Source organism: Siniperca chuatsi, linkage group LG24 (assembly GCF_020085105.1).
Source record: "Siniperca chuatsi isolate FFG_IHB_CAS linkage group LG24, ASM2008510v1, whole genome shotgun sequence".
Taxonomy (NCBI): domain Eukaryota; kingdom Metazoa; phylum Chordata; class Actinopteri; order Centrarchiformes; family Sinipercidae; genus Siniperca; species Siniperca chuatsi.
This window is the reverse complement of record NC_058065.1, coordinates 6,007,901-6,028,700: the sequence shown is the minus strand read 5'-3', so window position 1 is coordinate 6,028,700 and position 20,800 is coordinate 6,007,901. Positions and strand designations below refer to the sequence as shown.

At 40.9% G+C, this 20,800-nt stretch overlaps 1 protein-coding gene across 9 annotated transcripts in view; it reads left to right on the top strand.

Annotated features, from left to right (window-relative positions):
• The window catches only part of LOC122871846 (microtubule-associated protein 2-like), a 64,494-nt gene extending 44,846 nt beyond the window's left edge, over positions 1-19,648 (top strand). For 2 of the 9 annotated variants that reach the window (XM_044187296.1, XM_044187297.1), the window contains exons 4-19: positions 296-471; positions 1,717-1,791; positions 4,234-7,074; positions 7,288-7,485; positions 7,694-7,831; positions 8,779-8,834; positions 9,452-9,469; positions 9,910-10,095; positions 10,203-10,317; positions 10,536-10,586; positions 11,458-11,768; positions 15,040-15,132; positions 15,851-15,943; positions 16,638-16,719; positions 17,625-17,737; positions 17,820-19,648. In XM_044187296.1, the coding sequence (XP_044043231.1) occupies positions 333-471; positions 1,717-1,791; positions 4,234-7,074; positions 7,288-7,485; positions 7,694-7,831; positions 8,779-8,834; positions 9,452-9,469; positions 9,910-10,095; positions 10,203-10,317; positions 10,536-10,586; positions 11,458-11,768; positions 15,040-15,132; positions 15,851-15,943; positions 16,638-16,719; positions 17,625-17,737; positions 17,820-18,029 (4,719 nt within the window). In that variant the 5' untranslated portion in view covers positions 296-332 and the 3' untranslated portion in view covers positions 18,030-19,648. The remainder of the gene's footprint in view (positions 1-295; positions 472-1,716; positions 1,792-4,233; positions 7,075-7,287; positions 7,486-7,693; positions 7,832-8,778; positions 8,835-9,451; positions 9,470-9,909; positions 10,096-10,202; positions 10,318-10,535; positions 10,587-11,457; positions 11,769-15,039; positions 15,133-15,850; positions 15,944-16,637; positions 16,720-17,624; positions 17,738-17,819) is intronic. The other 7 variants (XM_044187298.1, XM_044187300.1, XM_044187301.1 and 4 more) reach the window with 7 other exon arrangements.
• The last annotated feature ends 1,152 nt before the right edge of the window (positions 19,649-20,800 follow it).

The window sequence follows — 20,800 nt, the reverse complement described above, 5'->3', positions numbered from 1 at the left end:
GTCTCAGCACACGGATGCTTAGACAAAGACCTGTCGGCTGAGCCGGTAGAGGAATAATGTTGCACCTTACTCCCTCTGGTGGCTGATTTGTGAGCTTCACCATGCAGTGTGCATCATGTATCAGAGTAGGCTGAGAGGAGGTCCTTCAGAGGACTGCTTCTTTTTGCTACCTGTTTTGACTCCTCTCTTATTCTCATCATCTCTAACTCTGCTTATTTCCCTCCTTCTTCTGCATGTGTGAACCTCATAATCATCTTTCTCTTCTCTTTCCCCATCTCGTCACTTGCTCCAACAGGTGACCTGTCCCCTCCCCGGTGTCCCAGCAGTCAGGCATGGCAGACGGTCGGCAGCCAGACGAACACTGGTCCTCAAATGGCCAAGAGAATGGCGAGAATGGCTACTCCGCCTACAGCTCTGCCTACAGGGAGAATGGATACCACGGTGGGGCAGCCGCACATCCTGGAGCGACAGGTAGGAACATAGACATGGTGTGTTTGTGTGTGTGTGTGTGTGTGTGTGTGTGTGTGTAAGCATGTGCATACAGCACTGGGTCAATGACATTGATTGGACTGCCTACACGTACTGCCAGATGGGTCCGCAGCTGCGATTAAATGTGATTGGTTCCATGGTGCCAGGCAAGGGCAGTCAATCCCCAAAAGGCCCTTGAACAGATTCGGTTCATTCGCATTTGAATGAGTGCTGAACATGAACAGTCTGCTGTAGCAGTGCTAAGGTTGAAGGACATTGCTGTGGTCCCTCAAGGCACTTGGTGATGAGTCTCTTGTTGGTTAAACTACTAGTAATTAAAATGTATTCAGTGTATGCAGGGCTTGTGGACATTTATGGAGGTAGAGCAGAAAGTTCATGACTCCTGGTTAGAAATAAGGATAGGCGGTTTCTGTTGCAATAAAGCTGTTTTATTTTATAGTGGAGCACATTGAAAATGGTTGCCTTCCGGAAACATGCTTGCTTTAAGGATTTTACACTTTGCACTCTGGAAAAAGATAGCTTCCAATACCTCAGATAAAAACCCTCAAAGCTAAATTATGATAATGTGGTTGGCTAAGTTACTAAATCTTACTAATAAGAATAAAGCATCATATCCATCATATTACAACTTGGAAACACAGGCTGGTGGATGTCAGATTTACAACAAAATACCAATATTCTGACTGATATGTCTGCAAAGATAGGTAGGAAGAGAAGTGGTAGTGGAGAGGAAGAGTATGATATAGAAAAAGAATATATATAATATGAAGAAAACCAAGTGAAGAAAAAAGGAGAGAGAGAAACAAAAAGGGGGGAAACAGGAAAAATTTGATGGAATGGAGGATTAAGCTTTTTTTACACGTTTTGACCATGTGTATTTGTACATCTGGGAGAACCCGTATTATTGAATGTAAATAATACGTTTTTTCAATGTTTTCAATGTTCTGGTTGAATCTGAATATTAAGCTACTATAATGTAACTCAGTATATGTTTTTTTGACATTTTACACCATCTGAGGTAAGTTGGTGCTCTATCTGCATCCATCTGCACTGGACATTAAGCATCAAACAAACACACACAACGAGCATTGTTCCAAACTCATAGGTCGGCCGTCCACAGAGATAAGGTCAGCACAGTTATTAGTTTTTCATTTCCTTCCTCCCATCCATGTCTTGTCTTCCCGGTGTTGTCTGTCTCTTTCTCTCTTTCTCTCTCTCCCTTCGCAGTGGATGACTCAGCCAATTTGCCTCCCTCCCCTCCCCCCTCTCCATCCGCTGAGCAGATTGGGCCTGTGGCACAAGGTACACCTACACACACTTCCAACCACTCAGACCATTCAGGATGAGAGTGTGAATGGTGGTGAGAGTGGTAAGAATAGCGCTAATAGGAGACACCAAACACACAGCCTTGAGGATTTCAAGAGATCAAATAATGGCAGCCACTCACAAAAAAAACTCGTCCTCTTTCTTCTGGTCCCTTAGTGTTAAATGTCAGGGTTCTCTGTCACTTTGCATGTCAGCAGATCATCACCTTTAAGGAGTCTGCAGCATGTGCAACACTGTCCTGTCCTCACACTTCATTTTAATAATATTAGTTCAATATTAGTTTTCTAACACATTCTAATCGTATGTTATGGGGTCAACCCTGGATACTATGGCTAGACAATACAAACATCCTTCCTCCCTTTAGGCTATAGTACATAACCTGCCACTGGAGCCCTTCATCTCACTAGTCTGCTTTTCCCTCAAAACATCTCCTCTGTTGTTCCTTTGCTCATTTTGTCTCTTGATTTTCTCAGGGAGTAAATCACAGATATGCTTTCAGCTCTTTACTCACAGAGAACAGTGCAGTCTGTTTTCTAATCATTTTCACTTTGCATGTGGCATGCAATCACCAAAATGTAGGATCATATAGTCACACTGCATGGTTTAGGGCTAATGCCAATTATTCTAAGATTTTTCTTGTAGTTCTTTGGACTTGTTATATAAAAATGGGATATATTCGAAAAAAGACTAATTGCATAGATGTTAGGATATTATTCAGGGTTAAAAATATGTTGTTAATTACAACTGTAGTAAGATGCTCTAACTATTATTTCTAAGCCAAATGTGCAAAATCTTATAAAAGTATATTTTAAATTCATGTTGTATATTTATCTACTTTACTATCAAGACTAGACTAGAAGGTGTGTTGATTGCATCCCATGCATCTCCATCAGAGCTGAAAGTGTCTTGTAACCCCAGTTTTATTGTCCTCCATATCTCATCTATGTGTCTCCCTTTCCTGCTCAAAGAAGATAAAATAGAGGTTGTCAGTCAACAGCAAGATGAGGAGGCTCCACAGGAGCCCGACAGTTACCCGGAGGAAGTGGCATATGAGCAGCCTGGAGACTTGCTTTTAGAGCAGACAGATTATTTAACAGAGCCCCAGGCTTTGGGCTGCCAGCAAGCCCAGACACCTGAGGTCCTCAATGGAGGAAGTCATCAAGGTGAACACAGCCCATCACAAAAAGGTGTGTGTGGTTTTATGGGTTTTGTACGCGTGCTTACAGTTTGTGTGAGTGTACTGTATGTGTGAGCAACTGTACATTCATTCTTGGTGAAAGCGTGTGAATGTCTATCCATTACCTATTTTGTATGATCCTCTTGTGCTCTGCTAATAGGTACGACTTTCTGCTGATTTTATAAACTGTGATGCAACTCAGGCTTTGCTGCCAAACTTCCTGCAGCTTTGTTGTTTGTAAATCCTTAAGCTTCTGCTTCAGTACCTGGAGTGGCCATGTGCAAAATGATGTGACGTAGCATTTAGATTTTGTGCTTTTTCATGCAAAACATAACCATTTGCTTTTCATTGGAGTGACATTAGAACACCTGATCAACCATATTGTAGTTGATCATTTCTGCACTTTTGTATTGCCAGCTACATTGCAAATGCAAATATCACTGTCTAAACTGTCAAGCATTGTAGACTTAAGTGTTGCTAGAATTAGTTGTCTGTATATTTTTATGTGGGTTTTGCTGGAATATTGTATGCAAGAAGGCGTTTCTGAGAACACCCACCTGTATGGGTTCTTCATGAATCAGTTCTGAATGTATTTTAAGTCTGTTGTATATCACTTGCTTTGAGTTTCAATGTTGTTTTCATTTCATGTCAAGGCAAAGGATACTTGTGTTTTCCTATTGTTACTAAGAACACACTTTGGCCATTACTATAATCCACCACTCATTGGACATGCATCATCATCCTTATTTATAAGGTTAATTTTATCAAGAATATACCTCTAAAACTTAAACATTTTTATCCAAGCAATATAATGATTCATTCACATCCATAGTATTCCTGTACTTGCAGTAGAACCTGTAATGACACCATTAACAGTTAATTACATCAAATCTTTCTTTATCATTAGGTTGACCTTTTTTTGTCAATCCTTGTGTATTGCAATAGGAATTCAATATATTTGTGTACATTTATGTCTTGTCATCTAACATCATGCAACTCATTCCTTCATTTCAGTTCTGCATGCTAATTTAGGTGCTGTGACCCCCTCCCCCACCCCTCCCCGTGCTGTGGCCTGCTGCAAAATACACTATGCTGTGTGTTTTGCTTGATGGAGAGCTACTGTATCTATGTGCAGAAGGCTTCGGCTTGACTGTGTTGGCTAGCTTTTGTTGATGCTTCAAGCAAAGCTTTTAGCTAATATGACTCAGCACAAAGTTGTACAGTATCCTTCAAACACACAGCCCAGCCAGAAGAATGTATCAGTAAGACATCGTGTGAGTCAGCTATGAAAGAAGATGAACCTCAAGTGGCATCGTTACCTCAGAAGCAGTCGGTAGTTGAAAGAGAAACACCTGAAGGTGCAGATCTCGCCTTGATTGAACAACCTCCTCCCTCTATGAAAGAGAAAGAGCTCTCTGACACCTCCTCAATTGAGCAGGGTAACCAAGACAGAAAGGATGTAGTAGAAGAGGCAGCTGAAAGCCACCTGCTTGTAGAGTCCAAAGCAAAAGAAGCAAAACAGCCTTTACTGACAGAGGAATTATCAAATCTTAAGGAGGAAGACAAAGACGGAATTATCTTACCAAGCAAATCAGGAGCTCCTATGAATGAAAACAAGGAAAAACCAGGGACGGTTGAGGGGATAAATAAGGACGGCCAAGATAGTGGCAGTGACATTAGATTGCATGAGGCGCCTGTGACTGACATTCAAAAAGTGGACCAAAGGCAAGAAACAGTCAAATCAAGTCCAGAACCTGGTACAGAGTTGAAAGCCACTTCAGATATTTTTGCAGAACACGAGTCAAGAGCAAACACCTACTTTGAGACATCCTCAAAAAGCCACGAAGAGGAGTCATCACAAACCCAGAGCTATTACGAACTCAGCACAGCAGCAGAGACAAAGTTAAGTGGGGAAACTGAAAGCATTATGCAGAAGCTTGAGGAACAACAAGAGAGAAAAGCCAGAACATCCACTGGTAAGATGTCTTTAGAACAAAGAAGCCTCTCCCTGAACATTACTGTTGGGTCTTCGGCAGGACAGACAGTGAAGGAAGAGAAGTCAAGGGCCTTCTCAGAAAACTTGCATCCAATCAGTGGAAGCTTTGATGAATCTGAGGTGTACCCTTCAACACCATCTGTGGAGAGCCAACACCAGTTTCTTCCAGCTGTTTCCATTACCCCAACTACCAGTGAATCATCTGAGGATATCCTCACCAAGGTAGAAACACCTTTACCTTCTAATAAGCACAAATGTTTTGAACATTCTGGCAGCCTCTCTGAGATGTTGGACCTGGCTGGAGCGCTGCCTCGGCCATCAATAGAGAGGCGGGAGCTTGATCACATGAGACGAAAGTCTGTGCCCACCAATGTATCAGCTCTGGTGGGGAGTTCTTTGGCCAAGCTCGCCTTGGGAGATCAGACCTCAAGACTGGTGGGAGGGGAAAGCCAGCTGGAGGAACTGGGCTACTGTGTCTTCAGTGAGTACTCAGGGCCCATGCCTTCTCCTGCTGATGTACCCAGTCCTGGGGACTCTCCACACCAGCGTTTCCCTTCTATGGAGAGTGAAGTTGAGGAGGAGCTTGGGACCACGAATGTTGAAGGTGTTCAAAAAGGAATGCAACAACAAGATCATAAAGGAATTATCCCTGAGATCTCTCAAAAGACAGTGTTTGAAAAGAAAGATACACAAGTCAAGACTACCCTGATTCTTGAAAAGGCTGTGACAAGTGGAGTAAAACCTGATCGCCTAAGAATCCCAATACCTCCTTCAAAAGACAGACTGACTGAGTTTCGTTTGGAGAGTGGCCTGCCTGGTGACATAAAGATCCAAGCAATCCCTGAGGTAGATGTTGAAAAAGACCCCTCCAGAGAGGCTTCTCCCATCCCACCAGATAATTCCTTTACTTTCACTCTTACGGAAACTGGATGCAAGGCTCCCCTAACTCCCACCACCCCTAAGTCCCCAGATGATACACCCTCAGAAGCCCAAGTCACTGGAAAGAAGGCAAAGAAAGATGTCTTACCAGAGGTCAAAGCAGAGAAGGATCCAGAGTCTGAGAGGATTGATAATAAACAGACAGAGTTGGATGAAGAAATGCAGAAATCTGAGCAGGAGGAATTACGAGAAAGAGGTGATGAGCAAGAAATGGCAAACACGGACATACCTTCAGCATCATCTCAGTCTTTAGGAGAGAGCACAGAAAAAGATGACAAGAAGATTCAATGTGAGCATGGGAGACCTACAAGATTAGAAAGAATAGAAAAGCAAGAGACCTCAAAAGCTGTTCAGGATTTAAGAACTGAAAAGTTCTTACATGAGAAAGATGCCCAAATCCAGTTACAGGAGGTGACTCAGGAGGATAAAGGCTCACCAAAACCAAAAATATCCTCCCCAGTCATCATTATACCTCAAGCACAAGTAGAGGAAGAAGCAGATGAAGATGATGAGATTGAGATTGCTGAAGAGCCTCAAGAGATGATGGAGGAACCTGAAGTATCTGTGCTCCCCAAGACAGATCAAGCAGAGGAGAGTCTAATCAAAGAAGTTGGGAAGGAAGAGCAAAAGAAAGAGGTGGTGAGATTGATGGTAGGCGATCAGATGGTGGAAGAAGATCCCAAGTCTGGAGCAGAAGAATGGAGTCATAGTGCCCAAAACAGTGATGATGGGGAGCCTGCGACAGACAGTTCGCACTTGTCTCCATGCTCTGAGCAAGATCAACCGGTTGAAAGTGGCAGAGATGAGGGGATGGGAGAGGATAAAGTAACAGAAGACACACAAATAAATAGGGATGAATGGAAAAAAGAGGAGGGCGAGGCAGTAAAGAAAGACCAAACAGGAGAGCAGAAAGTGGAGGAAGTTGGTTCTGATGAGGTAGGTGACGAGAAAGAAAAGAAAACGATGGAAGAAGAAGATGAGGGGGAAGAGAGGATGGGTGAGGAGGTGGAGGAGAAAGACATCGAGATTGGTCAGGAGGTGGAAGAGACCTCTGATGTTCTCTACCACACCAGTCAGGCAGCCAATGATGAAACCACCATGGACGTCTCCATCCTAGATACAGACAGTGGCTGGATTGACTCACAAGGTACCCAGAGCTTGTAAAATTGATAAATTAATAACTTATAAAATAAATGTTTAAGACATTTAATGTATATCTAACATATATTTTGCATACCAAAAACTAGCTAAAAACATGAAGCTTGTTGCTAGTAAATCTTAATGTCTTTTGTACTAAGCTAGCTGCCAGCTAGCTAGGAATGTGGAGAATTAGTCCTCTTTTAATCCCTCTCCACTGCAGATGATGACAAAAGTATCATGACTGAGCAAATCGAAGCTCTTCCTCAAACCCAGAGTCCTACCAGAACACCTGTGGTGGACAGACCCGCTAAACGGGCCCCTGGCAGAGGAAGGGGCCGCCCTGGCACCACTGAGAGTAAAGTGTTCCGCAAAGTACCCAGCCACCATCCACCAAGAGAGGAGATGAAGAAGAAAAAAGGTTCCAATTCTGTATTCAAGAAGTATTGTTTAGCTAAAAACAAACTGTTATGTACTTCATTTTTATCAATGTACAATTGCATTTACATTTTTTATACTCAATAGCAATGTCACTTAAGTAACTTGCTGTTAAGCACAGATTTGCCTCTCTGCATTACATTTAACCCAGGTTTGCATGTTGGTATAATCCTGTCTCTCCTTTTTGCTAGTAGGCATGAGGAGGGCTGACCAGAATAAGGTGTCAGCCCTCCAAAGTCGTTCTCCATCTCGAAAGAGTGGAGCCAAAGCGGCGGCCAGACATCCTAGGCCTGCTCTGCTTCACGGCTCTGCTAGACGCAAGGCCACAGGTGAACACTTTTCACCAGGAATCAGTGCTGTGGATAGAGAGAGCGCAACCAAATTTTAATGTACACTCTGCAATCTCCCCTGTATTATCTTTTCTGGCTTCATATGAACTGAACATATACATAAAAATAACAGACAGCTTGAGAAAATAAATATTGCTAACTAAACTAATTTCCACAATACCTGACAAATGCTGAAACCTTTTATTTAGCAATCAAAGCTGAAGCAATTCAGGGTTTGAACTACAGCTTGTTGCTACAAACAGGTATTGAATATTTTGATGACTGCTCTCTCTCTATTGATGGCTCTTGGAGGAATCAAGAAGGTGCAATGTAGCTGGCAAACATCATGTGCTGCTGACCCATATTTAAAACATCATGTTTGGTCTTTTTTTTATGCGCTCAACTGCTTTGTCTTTTATTTATTTTTGTTCTCATTTTATTCTTGTCAGAAATGGAATATTTACTCCTTCTTTGCTTCATATTCATGTTTATTTCTGCTCACTGATGCCATTATAAATTGTGATTGGTATTTAATGTATGAACATAGCTACTCTGGTTTCATTCTTTTTCTGATCACTAAATGTCACTTGTATATGTTTGCTGGAAATGGCTGCATGTTGAAGGTTGTTTTTTTGGTCAGCTGGTGTGAAAGGTGTATATATGTACAGTTACAGTGACTAAAATGCTGTGATGTGATGCTTCACATGTGTAGAGGGTGTTTCACTGATCTCTGTCATCTGGATGTGTCTGCTGTTAGAACACAAATGCAGCAAACAGTATTTGCTCCCAATAATGGTGTCAGACGTTTAAGTTTGGACTGTCTATTCAGAGTACATACTACTCAGAGTAAAAGTATTTATGGATGTGTATGTGTGTGAAAATTCACACTCAAATGTCTTCCCTTGCTGGTTTACACTGATCATTACAACAGGACTCTTTATTTACAGGTGTGGAAAGCCATCAGCCCCTCAGTGTGGCCCACCAGTCAAGGGAGAGGACCACTGTAAGTACTATGACACACACACACACACAATCACGTGTGTACACACTCGCAATGGCTGTGATTATCATTAGCACGAACATCTTAATTTTTTGAAATTCATTACTATTTCACACGTTTTGTGTTGTTTTTGATCACATCTGAATTTAGGTTTTTGGGATGTATGTAAAAATGAATGTGCATCAGTAAATATATCATATTAAAGCATATAGAGGAAGAAAATAAAAGACATAAGGTGATGGCAAGGTATAGAACTGAATCCTTGCAGTACACTTCAGTTTATTCAATACAGTAATTGTTGTTCTAATACAAACATTAATTCCATTTCATGGGAAATGGTTCTTTATTCATTATCTCTCAAATTACACACAATCACATTTGTAAAAACTTAAATTAAATTTTGTCAAGTTCACTGAAATCATTTTAAGAAGTACTACATTGTTGCAAACAGGTTTGTCTCAGTATGTTTCACAACATAACTGTGTATTGCATCATGGGGCTCGTATGCATGACAGACTCGATATTTTCTTCCTTTTTTCCATTTCTGCATGACTGAATGTGTCTTTTTATTTCTCTCTGCGTGCATATTCATTTTGTCTTGCATGCCTGCCTCTGACCAGTCTCGACAGAGAAAATCTGTGAGTATAGAAATCAAATAAGAGTAGGCAGACAGTCATGTGCACATTTTACTATTTTACCAGCAACACTTATAATGTGCAGTACAGGGGCAAAGGGGCTCTCACAAATATTTTGTATAAACATCTCCATCTCCAAGGTTTTTCTTTAAAGAAAATCAAATCATCACTTATGTATGTTGATCAGTCAGAATCTTGATTTATAAATTGCATTAACTTCTTTATTTTGTACTGTAAGCTGTCTGTTTTTTTTACATCTCAGTTTGGAATTAAACTTTATACAACTGAAGTTCAGCTGAGAACTTTGCTAAAAATAGATGAAGATACTGTGAAATATCAACTATCCCATCTCACTTCCTCATTTCTCCATCTGTTTGTCGCCTCTGCCTACCTGCCCGCACATCATCCTTACATCCTGCATCCTTGTCGCTGCTTCGGTCCAGAGCCCCACAAGGGCAGTTCTGTTAAAGATGGCAGTTCAGCGCCGGGGATCGAACCATCAGCCCCCCCGGCCCGGCTCTGCCTGTAGCCTTAAACAGAGCCCTCTGGTGGAGGCGGAGCTCAGTGAGGCTCGCCCCTCCTCTGCATGTGCCCGCCCGTCCCCTCTGCCAAACAAATGGGCAGAGAAGGTAAAATGAAAGGACAACAGGGACTGATAGGTAGCTGTAACCAATGCCCATGCACGCTACATGTTATTGAGCCCGGGTATTGACTCTTCAGTTTTGTGTTCATTCAGGAGAGAGCATACCGCAGCCCAGAGAAGAGGTCGTCCCTGCCCAGGCCTGCCAAATCTCTGACACGCCACATCCCTGCTGCTGAACAAGAAGACAGCACCCCCTCCAGGCCAACCTGTAAGAATCCACATATACAGAACCTTCCAGCTTGTTTGCCTCCCAAATTACACAGCAGATCGCTTCTTTACTGTCTTGCACTTACATTAATGACTCTCCTCAATCACTTTCTTTTTAATAATTGTATTAAATTTGACCACCTTACACCTCCTGCCCTGCTCCTTTCTGCCACCCCATTTCATTTTCCTCCTTGTCCTTTTGCCTCTCCCCTCTCAAAGCGATCCAATCCAGAGCGGACAGCAGGTCTGGAAGAGCCCCTGGTATGGCAGGTAGACCACCTAGCAGCTCCTAGACCCATCACACCCTCCTCTTCAACATTTGACATTTAGTTAAAGTGTTTTTATTCTTTAACTTTAACATTTTAACTTGTTTTTTAAAAACTCCAAGATAAGGATTTACATTCTGTATAAAAGTGAGCATCATCCATTGACAAAGCATTCATTCATTCATCTTGGTCACACATTATTCTGAAGGGTGTCTGCAGGTTTCAAGTAGTCTTCTGTTTTCTGTTTATATATTTTATGCACATTTACAGTTAAAGGACTATATTTTCAGAAAGAAGGTGGTTTATTTAGTTTGGCTCCCAAATTTGTCCTAATTCAGTACAGATTTCATTAGAATATTTAAAAAATGTGTTAAATTTGACTTTGTCAAACCTGCAGTTGCCTTATCAGAGGAACAGGTGGGATCCATAACAACAGCTTGCTACTTCTTATTCTTATTCAGGACAGGTCGGTTAAACTCCTATTGGTCCTGCACCAGTATCCCAGCAACAAGCCGCCAGCGTTAAATGAATTCAGCTGCCTGTGTGTGCTTTCACGCTCCTTGTCAAACATTCTTGTTTGACCTGGGTTGTTTGTTTTGTGGAAACTGAGCAAATTTGGCGCCAACAGGGTAGCATTGACAGCTCCATGAGTGTTATGTTTTCTTATCATCATCATCATCATCATCTGAACCAGATGAAGGATCATACACTCCAATCCATCTGTTCCGCTAAGGTTTTTGTCTCTATTCTTGTCATTCTCTCTTTTCCCATCTTTCTTCCTCCTGTTTCTCTTTGTCCAAAGTGTGTCTCTCCAGGAGGGGCTTTCTTTCTTCTCCTCATCATTGTAATCCAGCGATATCTCGTCTTCTCTCAAGGTACAGACTCGGCACGTTCCCGATCAGTCCGTAGCGGTGCCTCCACCCCCGGCTCCTCCGCCGTCACGCCCGGCACACCCCCCAGCTACTCCTGCCGCACCCCTGGCTCGCGCACCCCCGGCAGCCACACGCCCAAGTCCTTCAGCGTCCTCCAGGAGAAGAAGGTGGCGGTGATCCGGACCCCACCCAAGTCTCCTTCCTCCGCCCAACGGCAGCTGAAGGTTCTCAATCAGCCCCTGCCTGACCTGAAGAATGTAAAGTCCAAGATCGGGTCCACCTCCAATCTGAAGCACCAGCCAAAAGGCGGACAGGTAACAGGGCGTGCTGAAACATGACAGTGTGATTTAAGTATGGAATCACACTCGGGATGTCAGAAAGAATTCTTGCAATGGACAACATAGTCTATAAACAGCAGGGAGAAAGACGTAGATTTACATAGATATGTATGTAAACTGACATCATATTTCATGATTTCTGGGTAATGAAGTCTTTCAAAATGTCGTGCATTTACCTAATTCTGCCACATGGAGGCAGTAAAGGACAAAGTTATATTCTACACCTTAAAATACAAAACATTTAATTTGTCTGAAAAAGTTGTTTTCTATATCATCTCTCACTATTTACTGCAAATCAAGCAAGACTAATTATTATTAGACTTGTATTACATTTAACTTCTAATAATATAATTTCCTCAAATTATTTCTCTTTGATAAAAGGGAGTTAATATATATAATTTTGTTTTTCATTACTGTTTACATCTTAGTTTATTGTAGCTCTACAACATGAATATCCATACACTACTATTGATACACAAGATGCAATACATTGTGCTGTTTTAAAAGATTACAAAAAATACACATAAAAAGAAATGCAAGAAAGGGGAACATTAAAAACAAAGCAAAAGGGATTATTTACTTTAACTTAAAGCATTTTAGAAATTACATTATCTTCTGGCTTTGAACATGAGTTGTTGTTGCTGGGTATTGTTTCTATAGTGATTTGTGATTCCACTGCAAAGTGTCTATTGTCAGAATATAGGAACATTTGTAACAGCTTCTATAAAAAGAGACTGAAAATGTGAGTTTAAACAGTGGTTTTCTCTTCTCTTTTCTTGTCTTTCTGTCTCTCTCGGAGTTGTAGAAATGTCGTAAAATGCTCAAATATCTCTCCTCACATCTTCGCTATCACTCGCTGTCTGGCCTGCCTCTAAACCCTTGCCGTCACTTCCTCAGACTGTCCTCTCCCTGTCTGTTGTCATCTCCGTCAGTCTGGATGAACCATCATCAGCTGCCTCCAGCCTCTTCCCCTGACTTTCCCTTTGTCTTCCTTCTCCTTACCTTTCTCAAATTTCTCCCTATTGAAGAAGGACGCAAACCAGCTTCAGCTGTACTAAACAAAATCATGTGTTAGTCTTAGGAGCAGATTTAAAACAGCTATTCTCTTAAGAATCCTCTCGCTGCCTTCAAGAAGCATTCAACCTGCAGAATCATTTGCCCTGGGGATCTGCTTTCGTCATCGCTGTGCAGGATTTTCCCTCCGGCTCTGAGTATTAATAATTGCAAGCTGGCGGAATTACTTATTGAAAAGTTGTATCAAGGACACGAAATGAAAATATATCACTTGACATCACTTTTTCCTATACACTTTTTAGGTTTCAAGTAAAACAGTCGCTTGATCCCCAAAAAGAGCCAGATTTAGCGCTCTGCCTGAAAATAATTGCGTGATAAAAATTTTGAATAGAGTTGCAAGGTGGCCAAGCTTGTGGGGTGTAACAGATGTGTGCTCGACTAATAGATATATTTTTAATCACATAACCAAGGCAACAGACAGTCTTAATGTTCCAGGAGTATTACAGAGGTGAGACTTTTCATTAACCCCAGTGATGTATGGAGGAGGTGGTGATTCATTGTCATTTTGCCAGCTTTTCTTTCCTCTTTGGGGAGAAATGTGACATAGGGGCAGAAATTTTTAATGAAGCTGGGTGACGCACGGCTTGGAGGAGCAGCACAGCAGGCTTTGTGGAGCACAGTCTGTGATGTACTGGAGCTCTGTATCACACTGTGAGAACCTCTAATGTCAGATTAAAGAGTTTGTTTCAGTAAGTAGAAGAAAATAGATTTTATATGTTAAAATTACATTTGAAAACATTTAGGCATATTTATAAATATATAATGTCTCAATGTCATTTTATTTTTACATGAAAGACCTATATCCTGTGTATACTGTATTCACATAGAAAAAATTGCATGTGCACAAACATGATGTTTGAGTATGAAAATGCCTCAGTTTGTTGTTACACCATTAAGTGTCACATTTTGGGTGATTTATTCTCCGCTTTAACACAGACTTTTAAATAAAGCAGTTGTATAATGTATAATATGGGGCTGCCACTAACGATAATGATTAATCTTATGATTAATTAATCTGGAATATTTTCACTATGAATTGATATTTTTTTTCCATAAAATAGCAGAAAAAAGGTGAAAAGTGCCCATCGCATTGAGATTATATATATATATATATATATATATATATATATATATATATATATATATATATATATATATATATATATATATATAAATAAGAAACAAAGCACTGAAATGCATAGTAAAAACAGTGTGTGCCAGTAAGACGAACAGCTGTCAAGAGAATCCAGGTCAGATCAGTGTAGAGCGGAGACGCAGGCTTCCTGTCAGGGCTCTTGTGCGTTTTCCCTGAACCTCTTTCTCTTTTCTTTTCACCCTCTCTCTCTCTCTCTGTTCACTTTGGCTCTGTGAACAATGGAGTAGGCTTTTTTTGATTGTTTTTTATTTTACAAAACAACACAAACTTGTGCACTCAGCAGAAATACTCTCATAGGTTGTATTAAACCACAATCGAGCATCAGCTAGGTTATATATAGTTATATACAGTATATATCTTTATCTCTGTTTATTTATTTGATTGCTTTACTGTTTGTTTGTTTGTTTTGAATTTGTAGATTTAGGCTTCATAGTATTAAAGACCACCTCTGTTACCTCTTCCATCAGTCTAAAATGTATTCAACCAGAAAAAGTGTTTTTTGGCTCTAGAGTTTAACTTGGCCAATGAGATTATTTCTGCCAGAGCAGCTCTGAGAAATATTTGTAGAACCAAGATTTAAATTTTAAAAGGTTTTTTCCCAACAGACTAGCCCACAGGTTCACTTTCTGCCATCGCTACCAGCGACTTAGTCGTTTATTTTAACAAACAAAGCTGGCAGTATTGGTGGGTGGGAAGCCAGTGAGGGTCATGTCTTTGTTGCTGCTCTAGCGACTCTTACTGGTTGGTTTTGGGTGCGTACACTCTCTCCTTGTGCCCAGCAGGGAAATGTGCAGTGACAGAGACTACATTAAAGGGGAACTGGACATGGCAAAAAGTGTCAGGGAAAAGCAGTAAAATCCCACCCAAAATCACTTCTATTCTCAGAGCTCTGTGCATTCACAAAGAAAAGCTTTGTCAATGTAAATGCATGTAAGGACACCTGGATCATTAATCGCACACTTATCTAAATGAGGCACATATAGTGTTTTATTTTTTTGTAATTCGATTTTGTTTTAGGTTGAAATTTTGAACGAGAAGCTGGACTTCAGTCATGTTCAGTCAAAGTGCGGCTCCATGGATAATCTGAAGCACTCGCCCAAAGGAGGCAATGTATGTACGCCTTTCTCTTTTCTTTTTCTCCCTCTCTTTCTCTTTCTCTTTTCTTTGTCTTTTCAGCTGTGGCTGTTGTAGCTCTCTCATGCTACTTTTATGTGTTCATCTGTCTACCCATCTGTTTGTCTATCATTGGCTTGTTTCTGTCAAGCCAAAGAGAGGTTTATTTCCAAAGTGCAATACATCCATGTTACTACTTTTTCAACCAAGAAGTAAAGTTCTCAACTTCCCTCTTACAAGTGATTGGATTGTTTTGAGTTTGGTTGAGTCCATGTATTTTTTGTCTTAAGTACTTGTACAAATAGTGAGTGGATGTTGCACTTAGGAATTAAACTCTTTCAGATATGCTCCAGGCTCCTGTAACAACTCTATTCAAAACAGGGACAAGTTCAAGACTGGATGGATTACAGCACTAGAAGTGCAGCTTCTGCTCTCCTGCATAAAAACTCAACTCCATCAATAACAGGCTTCAGTTTGTTTTCTGTGATCTAGATCAGCTACAATTCAAATGCCCCAGTGCTAAAGTGAGTGTCGACAGATTGATAGGTCGTGGATTTAAAATTGGGACACTTTTATGGGATTATTTTGTGCAGGAAAGGCTGGGCGGAGGTGGGCCATTTTTAAGCTCCCCCCCCCCCCCAACCCCCATCCGGTTTGAGAAGCCCTTAGTGTTTGCTGTTTGTTTGTATAAAAAAAGTCACCCTTTCATTCCCAGGTCATGATTCCAAGTGTTAAACTGGACTTTAGCCACGTTCAGGCTAAATGTGGCTCCCTGGACAAAATCCAGCACGCAGCAGGCGGGGGAAACGTGAGTGACTCCGCAGAGAACCATACACACATACACATTCACAAACCTTTCTCCAAGTTCTCTCATCTTAACAAACCTATTCATTCAGGCATGAACATGTTTGTGGAGTGTTTCTTGTGTATCTTCTTGAACTTAATTTTTCTGCCAGAATTGGCACCAAAAATGTCATATTTAATATTTGCCTTCGGCCCAACCTACAGTATCTCTGCATAGCGTATACAATCTCAATGCAAACACCCCTTAACAGCATGCAGAGTCAACACTGTGTGTTTTTAACAGTGTTTGTACTTGCTCTAATTCATATCACCCATGGACAATAAAGTTTAATTGAAGCACCTGCTCCCTGTAGTGTCACGTAGTGCCTGCGTTCTGTGTTTGTTTGATGTCTGTGCTGTTACTGCTTGCTTTCATGTTAACCTCTCTCCAGGGAACTGACATCAGCATCTCTGTGTCTCTTGTGCGGACAAACGTTGATTGACTTAATCCACAGATTCATGCTGTCATCTCATCTCGCTGATTTATAACTTCTCCAAACTCTCTTTTTCACCACAAAACATATCAGCTGTCTCTTCACTGCATTTCATGTCTTTTTGTAGATTCCATCTCTCCAACATGTTTGTAAGGCATATCGTCTTTTTTAACACTTTTTCTGGTAAACATTATGTTAATATGTGCTTTCTGCTGCTGCCCACAGGTCCAAATCCAGACCAAGAAGATCGACGTGAGCCACGTCACCGCCAAATGTGGCTCCATGTCCAACATCCGCCACAGACCAGGTACTTTGCAGCCAGAGCTGCAGTTTTCTTATACTTTTCTTAAAGAAAACAAAAGTTATGTGTTTATCCTTTACTTGTCCAAAGATTCTCAGCAGATTGAGCAGATTTTCGTTTTCTGTTCTGTGTATTCATATACCACGTTGAAGGGTTTTTATGGAATTAAATAATTCAAAACAAATGACAAAGTCTGCTTTTAGCTGACTCTTGTGTGTAACCTATATTTGATATAGCATTTCATATAACAAGCTTGTCTTTATCTTGCCTTATAGTGCAACATATGACAACTGAAGTTCGAAACTTAATATGTGAATATAAACACAATAAGAGACTGAATAAATAACAAACTTAGAAGATCATTTAGTTTATTTCAGCTTATATTACACTTAAACGAAAGCATAAAAATAGATAAGAGGTTATACAGTAGTTTCAGTAATATTTATTGGTTTATAGCTGAACCATATTGTAGTGATATGATCTTATCGTGTTATTGTTGAACATTTCTGCTGTCCAAAAAAATTATTCCAAGCAAGCTGTAATTAAAACTGACAAAATTAGTTATTCAAGTTTTTGTTTTGCATATATGAAGCGTTTGGTCTGTAGAATATGTGATTGTGCATACATCACATATGTCGAAATAGGAAAATATCCTTATAAATATCATGTTGACGATTCCAACCAGCCCAGCCCTTTATGATACTGTATGTACAGTCAAGATGGTAGATAGATGGAGCTGCTCTCTGGTACTTGTGTTGCTTTTAAGCACAGTGTCCTTCCCGTGCACTGCAGTGTGCAGACTGAGATTCTTTGCCCGGAGTGTTGCTCCTCCGGAGAAGCGCTGGCCTGCAGGAGAGTGATCCCCCGTGGGTTTAATGCTTTTCTTCTCCTTCTTGCTGCTCTGTTCCCAGGGGGAGGTAATGTGCGTATTGAGAATGTGAAGCTGGACTTTAAAGAGAAGGCCCATGCCAAGGTCGGCTCCCTGGGCAACACCAGCCACACTCCTGGAGGGGGGAATATTATGGTAAAAAAGAAGCACACAAATACACACAAAGTCTCTGAGAGAAAAACACCCCTGACCTAAACTCTTTCTCCGCACCTGCCAGATCGAGAGCCACAAGCTGACCTTCCGTGAAACAGCCAAAGCTCGGGTGGATCACGGCGCAGAAATCATAGTCACCCACTCCCCTGGGGTCGAGACAGGAGGCACTTCCCCTCGCCTGTCCTCCTCTGGAAGCATCAACATCCTGGAGTCGCCCCAGCTCTCCACGCTGGCCCAGGATGTCACCGCTGCCCTGGCCAAGCAGGGCTTATGAGCGGTCTGCCTCCATTTCGGATACCTCCAAAATCCACACCATTACTCCTCTTCCCATCAATCTCATTCGCTCATAACCATCCAGTGTTCTCCCAAGGTCCTTCACTGCAACATGACCCCCACACACTTGACCCCACAGGTTCTACAGTTGTAGTTGATTGACTGTCTCGTCCGTCAACGACCCTTCCAGCCCTTCCAGCAGGATTTTAAAAACTGAAATCTATGATTATTCTTCATTCACTCCCTAAAAAAGAGACATGCCCAGTCACTCTTTGTTTTTCATTCATTTTCCTTCATTCAAATATGGACTTTTCTGTTTTATTTTAGATAGGCTAAATGCTAAGGTTTGAGTGGATGTGTTTGTTAAAGAAGGCAGTGGCGGTTTCACGATTGTACAGCGATTTTGTAGCGTGAAAAGCATCACATTCCACTTGTATGGGGATAAACTTTAAGGTGAACTCATGCATAATGTCCATACAGAATTTATATGGTACTGAATGCAGGTTATGGCTACTAGATACTAGACGCTAGTCTTAAAGATACAACTGTGTGAGAGACTTAACTTACAGAAACATGGCGTGTAACTGTACCTGCAAAAGAATGGCTGATGAGCATGTCTGCTAAAATGTAACATTTTAAGTCAAACGACATGAAATTTTGTTTGTTCGTTGGTTGGTTTTAATCTTATGATTTCTGAATTGTTGCTGAATTGTTGGATAAATTGTTATGTTTTCTTTTATATATGTCACTGTAGTGGAAGTTGTTCCAGTTTTGTACGTTCCCTGTGGCTGCACTGGCTTATTAGCACTTAAATGTGGATAACCATTGCAGTTGTGTCGAGTCAAGCGCTAAAAGGCTAGCTTTCCAGTAGATTTTTACTTTTTTTTTTCTTTTCTGCAAACCAATGGGCTGCTCTTTTTGTTTTGTTTTACATTAGCTCTGTGATTTTATTAGGCTGCAACAATGCTGTTATGCTGGCATGGCAAATAAATGATTAATAAATTAGATCTATTTGGAGCAATCTTAAACTTTTCAGTGTGAGTGTAAATGGCCAGGGGCATTCTAGTGTCTATACTTAAAGGTCAGATCCTCAGATCCCTAAAAGGGCCCTCATGCTCCTGTGACCGTTCTCCTTTTGCAGACACTGGGTTACACAATGTATTTGAATGGACAACGGGCCCAAAGTTGGTTTGAAAAGTGGAAAGTATGAAGCTTTATATGAAAACATTCCATTGAAAGAGCAGCTACCCCGGCCCTTTTGTGAGACTGAACGAGTAACTTTACAGGAAATGAAAGAAACAACAAAGAAATGAAGTGGGAGTAACCCTCAACTTGCAGCTGTTAGAGTTCATTAAAAGAAAAAAGAATAAAAAAGAAAACTGTTCTAGCATATTCTCTGCTCACCATTGTGAAACTCTTCTGCCGCCCCCCTCCCTCCCCCCACGGTGTCAGTTACCCCTCCAGTGTTTTTCTGTGCTTCCTATACTCTTGCCTCCCTCTTTGCCTGTGTAAGTGTATTTAAAAGACCATGTAGATGTGTGCACACCTTCCGATGTTTGAGACGTACTGATGACAAATGATCCTACAGGATGACAACAGAAATAAAGAAAATAAAAACTGCTTCACTTTGGTCTCTCGTATGAATTCTCAGAAAATGTTGTGATCAGTTTATCTCCTGCATGCATTTTCTATTCAGTATATAGAGACACAGATATGTTGGTGTGCATGGTGGGTGTGTAAATTGTTAAATCTAAATATTGCTATAGGGACTTAGTGTTTCTATGGTCCTAAAAGTAGAAGGTGCCTTTGTTGTAACTTACTGGTATTTTTTTCATAGCTATCATATATGTTCCTATAATTTCTTTTATTTAAGTTGAATGTTATTTTTCAACCCTAAATATCTATATGTAGGATTGTAATACTTATTTAGTGGTGGCTGTATCCAGTAGTATTAGTGGAAAGTAACTTTACTTTACGTAAGGGTCATTCCACTGATTTTAGACATGACGCTCAGGTCAGTTTACTTGTCACAAGGGCAGCCTGTGAAAACAGGTGAGGCCCTCTGTGGCTAAGGTGGGCGCTTTCCAGAGTTTGAAAACATAACCCTGCTCATGTCATATGGGCTTGGGCTTCAGGATTTAAATTTAAAGCTTGCATTATGAACCTAAGGTGTGGAGTTTTAAGCAGTAGGAGGGTCTAATGAAAGATGCTCTCCAGTTGCATTGTGGGAATTGTCGGATCCATTGGAGTTTTTTTTATACAGTCTAAGTTTGACCCATGCTAAGGACTAAAAGTTAGAATAACTTGGCCTCGACTGCTTCGATTTTGATCATTCCTGCAATATGGACATAATAGATAATATATATATATATATATATATATATATATATATATATATATATATATATATATATATATATTATAAGGAGCCATTCTGCATAATGATCATTTACTTTAGTATTTAATTCTTGCTACTTTTACTTCAGTAAAGGATCCGAATACTTCTTCCTTGGGCTTGGAAGAAGCCGAGTTTCAAATTCGTTCATTTGTTGTTTATGCTGTCTTTTATGGCTGTAACTGCTCGCCCACCTGGGTTATTAAACAACCTGTTGACATTCAAACTGCGGATTATCCTTCAGGTGAATCCACCATCCGGATGCAATCCAACGGGTGTTCACAGCAGTTTGTGTTTTAGTCGTACGCAGCGTTGCTGTGCCATTTCCGATAAGGATGCACAAAGCAGAAGGGTGACAAGGAAAACATCTGGCCCGG